The 19,670-nt window shown below is 48.6% G+C and overlaps 1 protein-coding gene across 5 annotated transcripts in view; it reads right to left on the reverse strand.

Annotated features, from left to right (window-relative positions):
* The window catches only part of ASAP1 (ArfGAP with SH3 domain, ankyrin repeat and PH domain 1), a 310,634-nt gene that overhangs the window by 28,581 nt on the left and 262,383 nt on the right, over positions 1 to 19,670 (reverse strand). For all 5 annotated transcript variants that reach the window (XM_042973136.1, XM_042973135.1, XM_042973134.1 and 2 more), the window contains 9 exons: positions 17,130 to 17,293; positions 15,486 to 15,619; positions 13,557 to 13,648; positions 11,589 to 11,775; positions 11,257 to 11,342; positions 9,566 to 9,681; positions 9,346 to 9,413; positions 8,209 to 8,316; positions 5,921 to 6,149 (listed from right to left, as the gene is read on the reverse strand). In XM_042973136.1, the coding sequence (XP_042829070.1) occupies positions 5,921 to 6,149; positions 8,209 to 8,316; positions 9,346 to 9,413; positions 9,566 to 9,681; positions 11,257 to 11,342; positions 11,589 to 11,775; positions 13,557 to 13,648; positions 15,486 to 15,619; positions 17,130 to 17,293 (1,184 nt within the window). The remainder of the gene's footprint in view (positions 1 to 5,920; positions 6,150 to 8,208; positions 8,317 to 9,345; positions 9,414 to 9,565; positions 9,682 to 11,256; positions 11,343 to 11,588; positions 11,776 to 13,556; positions 13,649 to 15,485; positions 15,620 to 17,129; positions 17,294 to 19,670) is intronic.

The raw sequence follows: 19,670 nt of genomic DNA on the forward strand, positions 1-19,670 counted from the left end.
ACATGTAGAGGTCTGCCATGCCGGAAGGCCAAATGCAAGCACAGCCTTGAAATTTCAAGTAAGAAAACAAGACCCAGAAGACAGCTTTAAAAATTGTCTTGACAATTTCTGAGAACACTGTCTACAGAAGTATAAGGTACATGTTCTAAACATGCCATGCCAGACACAGTAAGTGCTAACAGCAGAAATTCTATCTACACAACTCTGGACAAGACAAATGCTTTTCACGGTATAGAGCTGAAAAGTTAACAGTTGTTACTTTCAAAAGTAGACAGGGGTGCCTGGCTGGCTCAGTTGGCAGAGCATGTGACTCTTAATCTTGGGGCTGTGAGTTCGAGTTCCACGTTGGGTATCACTACTTAAAAATGAATAAAATCTTAAAAAAAAAAAAGATGGAGACACATGTATTTATATCAAGAAGGACCCTGTGTGCGTAAGGAGGGCACTATTATCCTCACACTCAAATGAGGAAACAGAGGCACGGCAAGGTGCAGGGGAGTATGCGGGGAGGCCGCGTAGTCAGCGACAGGGCTGGGCGGGACCCCGGCACAGCAGTACAAGTCAGCCATGATACTGCGCTACATACAACACGGCATTAGCTATTCTCCATCCTTCAATCTCCTTCCAGAACACCAATAAAAACAGGATAGTACCTGGATTCAAGGGCCTGAGGGTGGTTCTTTAACAATTACTCGTACATCTCCTTACGTAAGAAGCACAACAACAAAGATTCCCTCTGCTTCCCTTTTCACACCTGGCGGTCAGGTGACTTTAGTCAGTGAGCCTGTGCCAGTGGCCACTGCTGAGGGCAAAAAATCCCGGACACGCTCGTGGCCTGCAACGTGGCCAGTGGCAGGGGATAGACAGATGTGCCACGCTTTCAACAGGATCAGGGGAGACTGATAAAACAGGCCAAAAAATTAAAAAAATCCAACATGGATGAAGCATGACAGCCCGTGGAAAGGTTCAATATGGAGCCACTCAAATGGTTATCTTCCCATGAGATTAAAAAAAAAAACCAAAAACCACCGAGGAAACTGTAAAGTCATCAATATATGAATAATGCTGCTACTAGGAAAATAATTCCTAGGCAAGCTGGAGTCACCGTGTAATGTGCTTTGATGACAACAGGCCACCTTCACGTCCTGAGGACACCTCCTCTCTGCCCTGATTATTGCTCCAGACCTCAAATGAAAAGTCGCAGGAATGTGGTCTAAGACACTCACACACCATGTTGGGGCCTAATGCCCCATGTGTTCTGTAGACCTTCAGCAAGTCAACCACACACGCCCGAGATATCTGATGTCATGTTAGACAGAGGCCTGTCCCCTCCTGACTCTGGCCACACATTTCTGGGACAGCTTTTCACTGATCCTGCTGTTTATTCGCTCAAAAGTACTGACTCGGCACACCTGCTCCGTGCCAGGGGCAAGGACAGCTCACTCGCAGCCCCTGTGTTGCAGCACAGCGACTGAAGACTTCCCTGGCCCTCCTCCTCCGACGCGGCACAGGCCACATCTCGCGGCCTTCTCTCCCTTCTTCGCTGTATTCCCAGGGCCCAGAACACGTGTTGAACCGAACGCAGGCAGGACGATCAAAAGCATCCCGGTCCGACGGGCACCTGCTATGCGCTCGTCATTATGAACGTTATTTCGTGTCTCCAAGCAGTGAGCCAACGAGGCAGGCACCCAATCCTGTTTCTCACGTGAAGAATCTGGAGCCCAGCAAGATCAGCTAAATATTAAAAAGAGCCCAGGGCTGGGAGAGGATTACATGTTCGAGGAAGGGGCCCTGTCTCTTGGGTGGGCCAAGGGAAAGAGGCTTCCTGGAGGAGGAGGAAGTGAGGTTTGCCCGCCAGGGGCTCACGGCTGCCCAGGCCCCCGCAGTGCGGCTCTACAGGCTGATGTGCCTTAGACAGTGCGTGACTCTCGAGCTCTGCTCTGGGATTCGCGAGGGTGCTGAGTGTCCTCACCTGAGCTGACGGCAGAGGGGGCACCTGGCCCACCACTCTGACGTGAGCACCCAGGAGCGAGTGCCCACCGGGACCCTCGGCCTGCCAGCCCCATGCTCCGTGTTGTGCTGGCCGCCTGCTGGGTCTGTGCGTCAGTGCAATGGCACGAAGTTGTACAGGTGTTCACCCGACACAGGGGCTACGGAATGCCGGGTTCTAGGGTCCCGACTCCGCGAGCAGACGGGAGAAAGCCGTGATTAACATCAGTGGTGCGTGTTTCTCAAACTTTGGAAAGTTAGTTCTTTTAAGTAATTCAAACAAGCCTCCTGAGGTCAGATTTAGCATTCACTGATCATTTACTTGACAAAGCCTCTCCTTGAGCACAAGGCACCTGCACTGTACCAGGTTCGCGTCAGAGCACCTGCTCACTTATGGGACTTGGGTGACGTCACCCTGGCTTCCTTCTCCCCAGAGGAGCCTTTTTGGAGCCGAGGAGCTGGGGTGGCTGTGGTGTGAGCAGCAGTGTCCTCGCGGGGCACTCACTCTGTGCCAGACGGTCGGCTAGATGCTTCCCATCCCTCTCATTAACCTGCATAACGCCTCGCGTCAGCTCCGGTCCGTGTCCCTGTTACGTAAAAGATGTGGAACTGTACGATGCAAGAAAACCGCGGTTCTACAGCTTAAAACCTCTTAGAAACAGAGTTAAATCCAACCAACCAACCAACCAACCAAGCACAAGCACGGCACCATGCTGCTCACCACGTCCTCTGTGCCCGAGAGAGGTCTGTGGTCACGGCCGGACAGTCCCAGGGGCGCCTCTCATGGGACTTCACGGCTTTGTCTTTTACCAAATGCTTTCCCTACACACTGTCTCACTGGATTCTCAGGGCAAGTCCAAGAGAAACGCAAGGCAGTGACTGACGGCCTGCCTCAGTGTGGAAACGAAGACACTAGAAGGTCTGGTTTGGTGAGGCTTAAGGCCCATTTTTTACTTTCTATCCTCTAACAGCCACTGTGTGGATCTCAGATCAGCTCCTCACCCTTCCCAGGGCTCAGTTTTCTCAGCTGTACGATGGGCTGCGGACTGCGATCACCTTTCGGCTCCCTCTGGCTCTCAGAAATCCAGGTTCTAGGACATTAATTTTAGCTGAAAGATGAAAGACCTAACTTTGGCAAGCTGGAAGAATTTCCAGTCTTAATAGACCTAACCGTAAAGTGGGGGGCAGGTGTGGATCACGAGGTAGTGCCTTCTGCATAAATCAATTTTTGCAGCTTTGACTTAAACTTGCTGGGCTTCACAGGTCTGAAGAGGTTAGGCAGCAAAATGTGTCTGTCTAAGGCTTAAGAGTGGCGACTTTGGGGTTCTGAACTGCTGAGGCTTCCCACTCCAACTGCAGCCCTGCTCGAGCACAAGGAGACTTTGCTGGACGGCAACTGAGGTCACACTGCCTCGCGTTCTGATGAGGCAGCTGCAGATTCTGGAAAATATTCCTGCGCAGACTCAGAATAACTCTCTCTCCTCTTCCCCTCTGTACTCCTCTTATTAGCGGGGACTGGATCATGAGTGTCCACTAGGCCTCACCGGAAGCCTCCATCCACCAGAGCCCTAAATTCACGGTGTGGAAATGGCCGCTGCCACAAGCAGAGACATCGACATCACTTCCGTGGAAAATGAGCAACCAAATGACAGATTCAAGACATCCTTGTTTTCATGCAAATGGTTCTACCAATTCAACAGAATGAACTGAAAAAAAAAAAAATGTAAGGGCCATAAAACAGAGGAGAATTCTCTCTGCACAGAGCGTCAGCTGACCCTCAACAATGTCTTCTAAGATCTGCATTCTAAACATGGTCACTTTTCCAAATGTGGGGGCCCATGAGCCAGGCTGGCTGCAGGGCACAGCTCCCCTGCGTAAAGTCCAGGGGATCCCCTGCTGCCTGGCTCTCTCTGCATCCGACGTCCCACTATGAGCAGCCTGGAGGAACACTCAGGTTCCAGCAGAGAGGGATTTCTGCTCTCAGTGTTGGGAGTTCTGGGGCGGGGCCGTGAGGGAAGTGTAGCCGGTCCGGAGCTGACCATGGTGGCTATGGCCAAGTCTCCGAGCCCTTGTTTTACCAGCTGGATCACTTAACACATTTGGTCTTTGTCTTCCGGGCCTTTGGTAAAGAGCTAGATAGAATTTATTCCAGGCAGGAGACAGATGCTTGGCATCAAGTCAGATAGTGTTATTTTGTGGGTTTCTGTGTCCCCTTGAGATGAGATTACAGGAAGGGGTGAAGGGAGGTGAGGTGGTCTCTTGGCCCCCAGGACTCTGGTGTCCTCTCCTTTAGACTTTTTTCAAGATTCTCCATTACTTGGAGGTTCCCTCAACAGGTGCGGGCCCGTCCTATCTATCTAGATAGGTCAACACTACCACATGGGTAACCACAATCAGGGATATGATTACGTTCAGAGTAATTTCTTTGATTATTTTAGAATGGTCTGGAGGTTTTTCGTGGTCTTCTTTGGGTACAGAAATCTTAGGAGATTGCTACTCTGATGGGGAAATCTCATTACCCAGAGGTGGGCGGCAACATAGTACTCTCACAGTGCAGAACAGATCCGCAACTTGAGATGTCAGTGTCTCAATATGGATTCCGATGCCTTATGTATATACCTTCTGGTACAACGTATGGAATGGCAAAAGAGACACTGATGGGTTAAACCACCGGCTCATGCATGCTGTTACTCTTACGTTATGATCACTAGTTATCTTTGATGAGTCCTGTTCATGCCAAAACCTTATTTTAACTTTTCTCCCTTATTTTATGATCTATGAGGCCATTTGGGGTCTAAGAACACAGCTCCCATTTATAACACTATTTCAATGGAGAATGAGCTCTGAAAAAATGCTGTTCTGAATAAAGCTCACATTTCTCAGAAAATAGCCCCAGTGTGATTCAAAGAGGCATGGCATTGTGTACAGAGAGGCCCTTTGGAACCTGTGTTAGCATGAGCTGAGCACACTGGGAGAATCCTGCACTTGGATTTACTGGCTGAGACCAAACCCAAAGCTATACTCTAGCGCTCAATTTGTCCCCGGCTGGGGTGACCCTTTAATGTTGCCATTTCTGTGTCTCAGTGTGTCCTTGCACAGGTGGGAACGCACGGACATTCAGAGCAGAGCACTCTCTGTGGATTCAACGTACAGGACATGTGCTTTGTTGCTACGGAGCAGGGCAGTGGACCCTTAGCTCTCGGTGCTAGCCCGGTGGAGACATCTGACAACGCTCTCTCCGCAGCAACCCTCTTCTGGGTAAGATTCGTCCCAGGTAGGGTCTCGTGGAAGAACAATCCTCATCAGAAATCACAGGAGTGTGGGCTCAGGTCATATAGGACCCAGGCGAGAATCACAGATATCTGAGAACGGGAGGCCCATTACCCCACATCTCTGCACCACAGTCCCCTTGTCTGCCGGATGCCAGCAACCGTAGCACCCACCTCATTTTTGTGAGCACAGAACGAGATGGGCTTCGTAACTACCAACATCTTCAGAAGAGAGACATCTTAGTGCAGAGAAAAGTAACTGTTCAGAGAAGAACTGCAATCCCACCCCACAGCAGACAGGAAAGGGCCCAGGTTTTGGTGCCAGGTGGGCCTTGGACGGAATCTCCACTCTACTACTTACCGGCTGTGTGACCTTGGGCAAGCCACTCTCCCTCTGCAAGCCTCAGTTTCCTCATCTATAAAACGGGCACAAGAGCACATACCCCACAGGACTGTTGCGAGACGAGTACAGCACAACACACGAGGCGTGCCCACAACACTATTTTACTGTTGGTGCTTATAGCAAATGGCAAGGTCCCTATTTCGAGCTGTCCTTGACGTCACGTTCCATATTCTGCCACACAGATGCACCCTGCGATTTTTACCTCGAGGCTGCACCAGCTTTGAGGATGGAGTCACAAAGCCCTTCTCAAAGTCCGTACCTTTCCCGGCGTTTCGCGGAGGCAGCGGGGGTGCCTCTGTGGTTGGTGACGTGGGCGAGTCTGTGCTTGCAGAGGGGAAGATCTGGTTGGTGAAGGCGCTGTAGGAGAGCCGCTGCTTGTCCCTCGGGGTGCTGAACCCCGGCAGTGACAGCTTGTCCTGGGGGGAGATGCTGGAGGAGTGGCAGAAGCTCTGAGGCCTCGGCGAGCGCTCTTTCTTGATGGGGCTCGGCTGCGGAGGACAGAACAGCGCAGTGGGCAAGGACTCACCGAGCACGACACTCCAGGCTCCGCTGTGCCTGGTGCACAGGTGCACAGGTTCCTGTGCCTCTCTGTGTGCTCCGAGGTCAGCCGCCACCCAGCAACAAGAGAAGGATGCAGACCTCGCACCCCTGATTCCCCGCTCACCATTAGCAGGGTCACATCAGGGAGGCACTGGTTAGCGACCGCAAGCGTTCAGAAGCCTAAGGTCACAGCCGGACGCAACCTTTAATGAACAGATGCCTGCCTGTGCAGGTTACTTTTGCCAGCACGGCACTGCTTCCCACCTGAGTGTTGTCTCTACACCGTGTTCCTTCCCCGGTCAACCCTCTCAAGTCGAAGTCCTCCGTGCTTGCCTCCCTGTTCATTTTACGTCCCCTCAGAAAGCAGCCTCCACGCCGTGGCCCGGAGTGACGCCTGATATTGACGATTCAGACCTGTGGGTCCAAGCCCGGCCTCTCCAATTCAAAACTGTCTTCGGTTGCCTATAAGGGTGTCCCCTGTGTTTGCACTCCTGGTGACAGCAGTGGCATCCATGCAACTTCCCAAGGCAGAAGACTCAAGGTTACCCAGGGCCACCAGGACCCGGGTGGAGAGATCAGAAGTGCCCTATGCCGGGTGCAGGCGCCCACCAGCCCCCAAGGACAAGGCCTCCTGAAGAGTCCTCGAGTCCACGTTGCAGCTGCTTTCAGCTCCAGCCTATTTCCCACACCGTGGCCAGGGCCGGTGGGGAAGCTGGCTCCTCTGACAGGTAATCTCTGTGGATAAGGCCCAAAGGCCAAATGTGGCCCGTGATGTGCTTCCTGACCTGGGCCACGCGACCCCTCTCCCCCCAAACCTACTCCAAGGCACCTTACACACTGGGCTTCCGACCCTTCCCCAGACTTCCAGCTCTACCAGGACCCCTTGGCCTTTGCACATGCTGCTCTCCCTCCCTGGAAAGATGTGTTCCTCCCCACTTCTTTGCTTGGCAAGCTCCTCCCTACTCTCAGAAACCCATCTCCAGTGCTTCTTCCTTGGTAGGGTCTTCACCGCTTGCCAAGCTGAGGCAGTTGCTATGTCCTCTGAACACATCTCAGGGATTTCCCCCAAGCTCTCATTGTAACGGTCATCCGTTACAATTTATCTCTCCTCAAAGTGAAGAATGTCTTTAGGACACCTTTGTATGAACACTCCTTAAATGCTGCCCAGGAAAGAGGAAACGCTCAATACAGAGCTGATGAAAGCTGCATGAACGAACCTTCAGAGGCAGCTAGGATCTCGGAGAGTCAGAACCGGGTGTAGTCCCGAGACGGTGTGTACAAGCTTGGAGACCTTAGGTGGCAAAATCTCCGGGTCAGTTCTCCCTTCTGTAGAATGGGGGCCATAACAATGCTGTAGTGGGCTTTTGGTAACAACGACGTGAGGTAGCACAGGCAATGTGCTTCCCACGGCCTAGTTCATACTTAAGTCCTCAATACGTAACACCTTTTTATGTACTAATTAGCTGTTTTGATGGCTAATTTTATGTGTCCACTTGGCTGGGCTATGGTACCCAGGTGTCTGGTTGAACACCAGTCTAGATGCTGCAGCGAAGGGATTTTCTTTAGATGAGATTAACATTTAAATTACAGTTTGAGTAAAAGGGACTACCCTCCATAATGTGGTGGGCCTCATCCAGTAAGTTGAAGGGCTATTGGGAAGAGATGGGGACATCTGCCCTTAAGACCACACCATCGAATCCTGCTGGAATCTCCGGCCTGCCGGCCTGCCCTATACATTGTGAACTAGCCGGCTCCCACAATCATGTGAGTCAATTCCTAAAAATAAATTCCATTCTCTCTCCCTCTCCCTTCAACCACATCCTACTGGGCCTGGTTTTTGAGGAGTCCTGACTGACACAGTTGTGGCACCCAGCAAGGATCGGAAAGTAAGCAAAGACGCTGGCCTCAGGTCACAAGACCAGACAGTCTCGGGAAGGGGTCTCGCCCGTGTGATGCAGAAAACCTGGGAGCGGCAGCAGGGATCCGGGTGGCATTGCTGGCACTCACTTTGTCATCCAGGTCGTCGTCACTCTCATCCATCTCCTCCTGACGCAGGTTCCACTCATATTCCACGTGGACGTGTGGGTTGAACTTCCCAGATTTAGCCTGGGACAGCTGAAAGTAACAGCAGGTGTAACCACGGGAACGTAAAGGTTAAACATCCCGTTGTGACGTGACCAGGGAGCAAATCCCACCTTATTCCTGTCTTCAAATTAATCACCAGTCGCTGCTTAAACGGGCAAAACTCTGACTTTACAGGCTGGGCTACTGTGGGACGGCCTAAGAGGAGTTGCCAAGGATTATAGGCAGAGCCTTTCTTATTTTGATAACGGAACTTCTCTCTGAAATTAAAAGCTTTCTCAAATATTATAATGAGCCTCACGAGCGCAAATTCCTGGCTGGAAGGCAACATCAGAGTTAGTGAAGTGTGAGGCAGGCCTTTCATGTCAGACATCCTGGTTCAATCGTGGCCCACTTTTCTTATCTGTAAAATGGGGGCAGGGAGAGCTATAGTCTCCTCCAAGGTTTCTCATGAGAATACAAACACAGAGCGGCTGGCCTGGAGTCCACACGTGGCAGAAAGCACGGGGATGGAACTTACCCTTCCTGTGTCGTCCTTCCCCGTGGGCAAGAGAATCACCCTACGTTAAGGCCCAGGGGAAGGAGCAAAAACCACCGGGATCAGAAAGGGTGGGGCCTGTGGGGCAAGCCATGCATTTCACCTTTTGAAAACCATTATACGCTGAACTTTACTTGCCCAATTTTTGGAATTCTTTGGCTGCTGAGGAATTCTTTACTACTGAGCTGCGGACAACACCTAACGGGTCTGGCATATAAAAAGCGGGACCTCAAGCCACAAGCCTGTCTGGTAACAATACCTCTCAAATGCCTTTTAGCTCCTGGGTCCCTAACTGCACTGAAAAGACAGATGGGGGTGACATATTTATCATTTGACCGCTTTTTGAAATGTAGCCATAGTGCTCGTCTGAATGTCTTCAGCCAATGTTCACAAAGACGATCTATTTCGTCCCCAGGCTCTGAGAATGACACTTCCAGGCGGCTGCTGTCTGATGGACACCGCACCCCCCGCCCCCGCCCCCCACCCCCAACCCCTCCCCCAGCCCCCAGCTCCGTTCGGCTTACCAGATCTTCACACTGGGTGGCTTTCAACCTCTTTGCTATGTCCAGGGCAGTCTCCCCAGCCTGGTTCACTGAAACGGGGGGCAAAGGCACGTGCATAATTACCTAAGGTGTATCTTGAAGAGGCCACGGACAATAATCAAATTACAAGGTAACACGCGAGTCTCGGTTTAGCCGGCCGAACGCTGTGACTGGTTACGGAGACGCTTGGTCACACTCTTACCGACACTCACGGTGGGCTTGCTCCTCAGAAGAAGCTTCAAACACTCGGGTTTACCATACATACTGCAGTAGTGTAGAGCCGTGTTTCCCAGGGCTGTCTGCTTATCCAGGTTCCCACTGAAAAATGAAGTATTATCGGGAAAAAGTCTAATTTCAAATATAATTTAAATGCGACATAAATAATAGCATTTGAAGCCACAGATTAACCACTTCTCTCGGTGCTAACAACCGAGTCAAGTTGGAGATCTACTCGTAAGCCCAGGAAACACTACGATGTCGCTACCATCACGCCCACACGTCTAAGCCACATGACAGGAAGAGCCAGCGTGTCTTCAGTGCCTCCTGTGGGACAGGTGCTGCCTCTCAGCTTTTCCGCACCTTCTTCCTTCACTAACTCTCCACGACCACCCAGCGGGGCGGGCCATCACCACCTTGGTTTCACAGATGAAAATGCTGGGGCACAGACAGGATGAAGAGCTTGCTCTCAAGACTGTCGAGGCACGGGGGTGACAAGCAGGGATCTGAAAAAAGGCAGTCTGTCCCAGAGCCAAGGCTCTTAAAGACTACACCGTCCTACATTTGAGGAAGAGGTGTGGGCGTTTACATACACAACGGGGCTCGTGTCCAGGCACCATTCTTCATATGTGAGTTCAAATCCCCTTGCTATTTTGACCACTCGCCTCTGGACGAGCTCAGTTCCTCCTCGTATCCTGTGGCTTACAGAACCACCCACTAAAGACTACAGCAAGTCCAAACTGCCTGTGTCCAATATTATACTCCCATGAGCATGTCCCAAATGTGAATTAGCTATTGAGTCAGATACACACGTGGTAGCATTTAAAAAAACATTTTTTTTTTTTACATTTATTTATTTTTGAGAGACAGAGTGAGATGGTGTGCAAGTTGGGGAGGGGCAGAGAGAGAAGGAGACACAGAATCCAAAGCAGGCTCCGGGCTCTGAGCAAGCTGTCTGCACAGAGCCCGACATGGGGATCAAACCCACGAACTGTGAGATCATAACCTGAGCTGAAGTTGGATGCTCAACTGACTGAGCCACCCAGGCACCCCTGTAGCACTTTTTTTTAAATGTTTATTTATTGAGAGAGAGAGAGAGAGCGAGCGAATGAGTGGGGGAAGGGCAGAAGTAGAGAGAGAATTCTAAGCAGGCCCCGTGCTGTCAACGCAGAGCCTAACATGGGGCTTGGTCCCATGAACAGTGAGATCATGACCTGAGCCGAGATGAAGAGTTGGATACTTAACCAATTCAGCCAAACAGGTGCCCCCCCACACTGTAGTTTTTTAATGAACTTATGAACAACGAAAACTCACAGATCCTGTTGACCTGTGTTGTTAAGTCTTCCCTCTTTCAACCTTTCCTCATGCAGCAGGTTTTGGACAGAGACAGGATTTTACATCTTTCTAGGCCGAGGGTTGGCAAACTATAGCCTACTGTTGGCCATATCTGGCCCTCCATTTGTTTTTATAAATAAAGCTTTATTGGGACATGGCCATGCTCACTCATTTACATATGGTCTATGACTGTTCTCACACTAGGGAGAGTTGAATAGCTGCGACAGAGACCTCATGGCCTGCAAAGCCTTTACCGAATGCTTGTCCATATCTGGTCTGGGCCACTGAGAAGACTGGTTGGTGTGAACGATAAGGCATATTCAGAGAAAACAGAAAGCATACCAGTTTTGCACAAGGAAGTCAACCAAATGGAGAGAGGTCTGGTCTGCAGTTCGGACTGCAAGATGTAGGGCCGTCTCCCCAAGCTCCTGAAAAGGACACGATGAGTGTAAGTAAGGTGATCGCATGTCCTACTTTGCCTACAGCAGCTTTGTTCACATCAGTCACCCTGAAGTAATTATTAATAGCGCCCCTTCCACTCTCAAATTGTCCTGGCTTAGACATGGTCACTCGATGTATCAGAATCTCACTCTGCAGGGTTATAATAAAAGGAGTTAGCTTTTAAAGTCATTTTCTACCTTCCCTTTCATCTTACGATTTTAGTGGAGCCTTACCTGTCCGTGTTCCAGCAGTGGTTCCATTAGCTCTACCCCCTCTGCATAGACTTGAATTAGTGCAAGTAAATCCCGAGATTTGATGGCCTCGAGCAATTCATTCAGTTTAGCTGATGAAGACGAACAGGCCTTCCTTGAAAACCTATGATCTACATACTTTGCAGTGATATATTCTTTCCGTACAGTCCTAAAGTAGAGCAAAGCAACATATAAACACTTTTTATTTTCTACGAGCTAAGAAAACTACATTTTTCTGAAAAACAGTTCTCTTTAAGTGAAATATACTCCCCAATACTCCTTTTTAGCATTTAAACCAACCAGGTTTCAGACCAACTTATCCCATTATCCCATCACAGAATGAAGAAACTGATATATAGTTACTAGTGTTTGTGCAGGCAATCTATAGTTACAAAATTCATGGGCACGAAGATCACAGTGGAGTTTTTTCCACCTCGACAACAGCTAGAGAAATCTGCTCTGTACTACTTAAAATCAGATACACCTAAGTGCACAAAGAAAACAGAAATTTTAAAAGAACAATTCTAAAAGACCAGTGAAGTTTCCAGAGCTTCAATGAAAAAATCGTACTCTTCTGACACAACTCCTTATGTGAACAGTTAAGAACACGGAGGCTCACTAAGGCCGTCCTTACGGTCACCCCCAGGCCAAGCACTGAGTGCCAGAATAAAGACCAATAAAGATGGCTTGTCTTTCCTGCAGGTGCAGTTGTGAACAGGAGACTGTCAGGGGTAACACACCCGAAGTCTGACTGGGCATGTGCATTTCCTTCTTGAGGACTCATCCTTTCTCCGCTTTTAAGGTCTGTCCCAAGCTCTGGGACTGAGCCCACCTCCCAGCTGCAGGGCTATCTGACCTAAGTGGCCCCATTTGCAGAAAGGGCGAATGGAAGTCTGCTCAGAGTAAAGGAGAGGAGAATCAGGCGAGCCAGCTAGGGTCCAGAGGATACTGTTTGACATCCTGGAACCAACCATACCTGAACTCACCCTGTGACTTTCCTAGTTACATGAGCCACTTAATAAAAAAAGCAGTAGATGGATTTTGGGTTCAAATCCTATTTCTATAGCACATCAGTCGCACGACCTGGGGGCAAACTACTAAATCTTCATGAGCTTTGCTTTTTTTTCACCTGAAAACGGGGAGAATAACTCATTGGCGTCTTTTGAATGAAAGAATGCACAGCACCTACAAGATGCTTTCTTCTTTCTGAGAGAGCTCCAACTCCCCGGACTTAAGAGTTCTTGCTCACAAAAGCCTCTTCGTGTGTGGAGCCTGCTACCGCCCCATCTCACAGCCACAGCCATCACTGTTTAAAAGCGAGGTGGTGCCTCTTCCTTTCATTCTGGGTCGGCAGTGAAGGGGCGAGCTGGCTGACGGCAGACTTTGGTAGATTCTGCTTGGTAACCAAGATCTGACTTTCGTGGGTGTTCTTTACCCTCAGGTCAAAGTCCTTTCAAGATAAGACGGCTGTGGGGCGCCTGGGTGGCTCAGTCGGTTAAGCGTCCGACTTTGGCTCAGGTCATGATCTTGCGGTTTGTGAGTTCAAGCCCTGGGTCAGGATCTGCGCTGACAACTCAGAGCCTGGAGCCTACTTCGGATTCTGTGTCTCCCTCTCTCTCTGCCCCTCCCCCACTCATGCTCTGTCTCTCAAAAATAAATACGTGTTAATGTTTCCACAACAGGCCATGATTTGGAATGAACTGTCGACGTGAAGACACTTTCTCCACAGAGCGGCTGCAACTACCTAGGGGAAGGGGCCAGGGAACATAATCTGTGCACTCCAGCACTCCAGAAATGCACTCACTCCACAATACTTTTCTGTGCTCTGAGCTTTCCTCATAATGGGATTTCCTCTGAGGGAAAAAATACTATAACCTTTAAGACGATTCTTGGGAGGGCAGAAGAACAATTACAGAATAGTAAAGAACTCAGTCTATTAGAAGTACTTACATATCACTTGAAGGGGTGGGTTTTGGTGAGGGGCTGGGTAAATTTGCTTCCATAATATCATTAAAACTATTGTTTCCTACATTCTTGGCCAGCTGTAACATACAAAACACAATACAGTCACTCTTTATACTAGCTTAAAAGTTTCCTATTATTACTTTTGAGATTTCTAAATATGTATCTTTTCCCTCACTGACTCAGAATACTAAACCATCCATCCATCTGGTCAGCAAATACTCAATGAGCACCTACTATGTGCAAGGTATGGAACTTTAGGGCACTGAAAATAAAGAGATGGATAAACCATGTTCCTTTCTGCAAGAGCCAAAAGACTAGAAGGGTCATTAATAAGAAAACCAGTAATTTTTACAAATACAACATGATAAATGCTAGAATAGAATAGGATATGGTCCTACACACACACACACACACACACACACACACACACACACACACACACACACTGAGATTGGACAGCAGGTTCCACATATGAATCTAGGTTAAATGACAGCAATAGTTTTTCAAGCTCCATCACACCGTAATTTTAGGCTGAGCAGATTTATTCTTACTGGACAGAGAAGGATGTGGGATTCTCCTTTACATTTGGGGTACACATCAGGATGCTGCAGGAAGCATTTTGCTTCTGGGCTCAAGACCGTTCCAGGAGAATTTGTCCTGAAGGTCTTTTGGTCGTTTGGATAATTCGGGCAACAACATATAGCTTAAGAAACATTCATGCTATCAGGTGTCTGGGGGGAAAATCTTGGGCTTATCACCTGGCAAGTATTTCAGACTTGGACTCTCCCTGTTTCTAGTTGTCAACTGGTTTAACTACCTTAAGTCAAGGCGGAAGTGACACCACCTCCACACTAAAGAAGAATGTGTCAAGTATTAGATCGGAGCCTTTCTTCTCTAATCCTGAAGTGAGTCAGGAAGCTGAGCATTAGTATGATACTTCCTCAATCAGGGGCTCACACAACACAGATGTACCACCATTGCTTAGCGGATGCTCAGAAAGCAAATGCTGCTGGTTGGGTGGCTAAGTGCCTTGACTTCTGGGTACTTTTCTCCAGACAAGGCTAGTGATAAGCTAGGCTTTCAGATTTTTGAGCCCCAGGCTCACTCAGGTTCTGCCCAAGAGCGTTCTGTACGAAGGGCCCTGGTTTGCTTCAAGCACCTTTACCCTTAGTAAAAAGACTCCCTCACAGTGCAGCCGTGTTCAAATCATGCAAGACAGGGCTTCTGACCAGAAGGCATTATGGGAGACCCCAAGCGGGCCTCCCTTCCTTTACTTGGTGTACTTACTGCAGGGACCGGCAGAGCCTGGACCCAATGAGGGCTCCTGATCTGGGTGACTCGTGACGGGAAGGACAGATTCATTCCACGTAATGAAGCTCAGCACCGTCCCTTCGCACCCTATTTCTCCTCAGTAGCTGAACAAGTTCGGGGTTAAGGAGCGATGGGCTTTATGGCTGTAGCTAACAGGACACTCTCACTTCATGGGGACTTACACAAGCTTACAAGCAGTAAAAACAGAAAGACTCTTTAGTCTTTATTTTTATTCACACAGGCCACTGGGTAAAGTGATCATGTGAGTTTCACACCTAATTCCCTTTACTGCTCTTCTAGTGAGTGAATCATATAAAAACTAATTCTGAAAGAAGGCAGCTTTGAAAAAAGCCCATCCCAGAAAAAAAGAGTCAGTTTAGTTGAAGTAATTATAGAAATGCATGATTCACCAGTTCTTCAAAAAGGAAACAGAAACAGTCAACGTTACATACCACAAGATTTACATTTTAAATATCCACGCAAATTCACTAAATGCAGGAATTGGAATTCTCTGTACTCGGCAGAAACAAAAAAAAACCTCCAAAGCCACGTATTAAATATATTTACGGCAATATATATTTCCAGGCACAGGTCACTACTTACCAAGAGTTCAGAAGTTCCTAATTTGTCTAGTTCCAAAGACTGAATGCGGGAAATATGAACCCCCATTTCCCTATGGATGCCGGAACATTCTATACAGGTCAAAATGCCCAAGTTTGTTGAAAGCCAGGTGGGTTCTGTGTGGAAAGAAAATTTTGAAGACAATGAAACAAACATGATACCTACTTTTAGTGTGCCAACTACAAAGGAAGCTAGAGTAAGAGCAGTGAGACTTGTGAAGAGTTAAAAGGGAAAGATTTAAAGGGAAGAAACGGATGCTTGTGGTTTAGCCTAGGGGCTAACACGAAGCTTACCAGCCAGCAAATCGGCTAAGAGACATTCTAAAGAATTTTCTTTCAACCCTAAATTGAAAACAAAATTAAGTTCTTTATTCTCGTGAAAATGTGAGGAAGCCTTGTCCTGTGAGGCACACGAAACATCCTGGTGAGAGGCACTCCCGCACCACCCCGCGTCATCGTCGCCAGTGACGGACGCGGTTCCACAGGTGTGGGTTACTCCCAGTTACGACCCATCCTCCTGGTAAGAAGACGACCGTAAATACTGAACGTCAGAGGCTGCTTTCACAGACCTCAGCTGTTCCTATGATCCCCAAGGGCCCCACAACAGGGGGAATACGGATTTCCGTGTTACTAAAACTTACAGGGTTCGTGCTCTGTGGTAAGCTTCCTTCTGAGTGGTCAGTACCCGGGTACTTATGACTCCTCTGCCGTATCCTCGCACACACAGCATGAGTCACTATCACACATGCACATGAACACAGCAGAAACTGGGAGACTGGCCTCTGAGGTGCTCATGGCGTGTTGTGTAGAGAAGGCCATTTTCATATGGAAAACAATGAGAAAGCGTATCATACGTGTTTGCAACCATGTTCCGATCCCTACTAGATGGGCGAGCCTGGGAGGTAGGTCACTAAACTTCTTGGAGTCCCCTCGTGTTCCCATCTGTAAGACGGTGATGATGCTAGTATGCTAGTATCACAGCTGCTCTGTGAGCATTCAGCAAGAGAATATAAGCTAAAACACAACCAGCAGAGTCCTTACCACAATGTAAGCACTGAAGTCATGCCAGCTACCGTCAATACCTACAGAATATAAATGGCCCTTGAAAACGGAAGTTTGGAGGAAGGGGACACCCATGTGACACAGAGGTTGGGGAGGTTTCCCGGAGCGCAGAAAGGAAGGAAAGAAAGGTATAATGTGTCGGACGATTTCATTAAGTTCTCATAACAACCGAGGTTTACTGTCCCATCTTGGGACGAGGAAACTGAAGATCAGAACAGTAAAGGCACTCGGCATGAGGATGTCCACACTGTTAAGTGGCAGGCTGGTGATTCAAAACCAGGATGATGGACTCCATGTCCGGTGCTCTCTCCATAGTTCCACAGTGCTCATTTAACCAGTAGCATTTGGGCAGGTGACCATTTGGGGAGAGCAGGTGGGAGTTTTCCAGGCTAAGCAAATGGAATGCATCAAAGCGGCTCAGAATTGGGACCGTTTAAGTTGGAAATACATGGTGGGCGTGTGTCTGTGCCCGTAAGGAGACAAGGACTTAAATAACGAGCTTATTTTTATTCTACAGGGGGAGAAAGACTGTGTAACAAGCCGGCTCAAGTTTGGGGGCAAATACCTGACGAGCCACAATCGCAGCAGACGTCATTCCCGGGGAGCCGCTGGACGTCCTCAATGATGGCTTTCGTCAGGTCTTCCAGGCTGTTCTCTCCCGTGCTCTGCTCTCCACGGAAGGCCATGGTCAGGGCCTCTTCTTTGCTATTTGTCAATACGGAGATCCATCTGTTGTCGAAAGAAAGAGGAAGGAGACTTAAGAGCGTGGCCGCTGTCTCCTCCTTCCACTGGAAAAAATTTATTTCCGTCAAGAGCTTCCAAAAGAGAATCCACCCACCCCCCACAGCAATACAGTGAGGAAAAATGAAAGAAATTAAACCCAAAGGGAAGAGAAAGTTAAGAGAATGCAAAGCAACATGCTGGAGAAACCGAGAGACACGAGAGGAGTGGATGAAATGTAAGATCAACACAACGGAGGGCTTGCACGGACGACACGGTACGTGCGTTTCCATCTGGACAGAATGAAGAGAGCCCTGTGTGGGGCCAACCCAATGCGAGGATGAGAAAGAACTGGTGACAAGTGGACACGAGGCAAGAAAGAGTTTTGCAAAAGGCACCTGTGCTCTGGAAGTCCACTGTCGGGGAGGAAACTTAGAAGTGAAAACGAAGGGCTATTTCATTAGCGAGAGAGAAAGAGAGAGAGTGTGTGTGCATGAGCAGGGGAGGGGCAGAGACATGGACACACAATCTGAGGCAGGCTCCAGGCTCTGGGCTGTCAGCACAGAGCCCGACACGGGGCTCGAACCCACGAACCGTGAGATCACGACCTGAGCCGAAGTTGGATGCTTAACCGACTGAGACACCCAGGTGCTCCCCCAAGGGTTCATTATTAAAGCACAAAATAGCCACAGAGTGCAACAGTTAATCAGGTATTAAATTTTAAATTTTCAACTAACTTTTTAAAATTGATTTTTTTTAACGTTTATTATTTACTTTTGAGACAGAGAAGGAAAGCATGAGCTGGGAAGGACAGACAGAGGGGGACAGAGGATCCGAAGCAGGCTCCGTGCTGACAGCAGAGAGCCCAACTCAGAGTTCAAATCCACAAACTGTGAGATCATGACCTAAGCCTAAGTCAGATGCTCGACCGATTGAGAGACCCAGGCACCCCGGAAATTAATTGATTTTTATTTTATTTTTTTAGAGAGCGAGCAAAAGTGGGGGAGAGGGGCAGAGACAGAGAGAGAAAGAGAGACAGAATCCCAGGCAGGCTCCACACTCAGCGCGGAAACTGCTGTGGAGCTCAATCCCATGACCCCGGGATCATGACCTGAGCTGAAATCAAGAGTTGGACACTCAACCGACTGAGCTGCCTAGGTGCCCCCAATACCTTTTAAATTAAAGGATATTTTCTCTATCGTTTAGTTTCAAATTAAAGACTAGAAATTGTTTTCTGAAAAACAATTCAAAACACTGGGCTCAACAACGTGTTAATCAGCGGCACTGGGTGACTGGAGTTTGCACCGTTGTCTGCAGAATCTGTTTTGCTTTCCTTAAGCGTCGTGATGTTCCGGTTATCTGAAATGCCAGTATCTACTGTGTGCCGAGGACTGAGGATTTCTGAGATGTAATCCTCCAGCAAACCTCTGCGTTGAGGGTGACAATATCTTAGAGATGAGGACGCAGAAGCCCGGAGAGGTTTAGGGGCTCACGAGGTCCTCCAGCGGAGACATGCCTGCTGACTCCCCTCCTTCCCAGGGTTCCTTCATCATGCCACGTGTGCCTCCTCACTCAAGAGATCAGGACAAGTAAAGAAACAGAGGAGGTGGTAGTGACAAGTAGAAAATACGTATTTTAAGAGCAATGCATTTTCTGGAAGGATAATTCAAATTTGGTGGAACAGACTATGTCTCAAAGGGTCAAGAACCAAAGCAGCTATTTCCGACAATTAAAAAAATAAACTTTTTAAATTATTGTAAAGTAACAGGCATACCAAAAAGTGCAAGACAGAAAATAATGCACAGTTGTGTTCTAAGACTCTAAAGTTGCTTTGAGTTTACAGGATTAATAATGTTGGCACTGTACCAGAAGCTTTACACATTTTATCTGGAGTCTCAAAGCCTCTGAGCAAGGTCTGTGATCCCCGTCTTTACTGACAAGAAGACTGAGGTGGGTCACACCCGTGAGAATGGATAAAATGAACAACTCAGGCAACAACAGATGCTGGCGAGGATGTGGAGAAACAGGAACCCTTTTGCACTGCTGGTGGGAACGCAAACCAGGGCAGCCACTCTGGAAAACAGTGTGGCGGTTCCTCAAAAAATTAAAAAGAGAACTACCCTACGACCCAGCAATGGCACTACTAGGTATTTACCCAAAGGATACAAAAACACTGATTTGAAGGGCATGCCCATCCCGATGTTTACAACAGCGCTGTCAACAGTAGCTAAAGTATGGAAAGAGCCCAAATATCCATCGACTGATGAATGGATGAGGAAGATGTGGTGTATATATACATACAAGGGGATGTTACTCGGCAACTTAAAAGAATGAAATCTTGCCATTTGCAGCAATGTGGAGGGAACCAGAGTGTTTTATGCTAAAT

This window comes from Panthera tigris, chromosome F2, assembly GCF_018350195.1.
Source record: "Panthera tigris isolate Pti1 chromosome F2, P.tigris_Pti1_mat1.1, whole genome shotgun sequence".
Taxonomy (NCBI): Eukaryota; Metazoa; Chordata; class Mammalia; order Carnivora; family Felidae; genus Panthera; species Panthera tigris.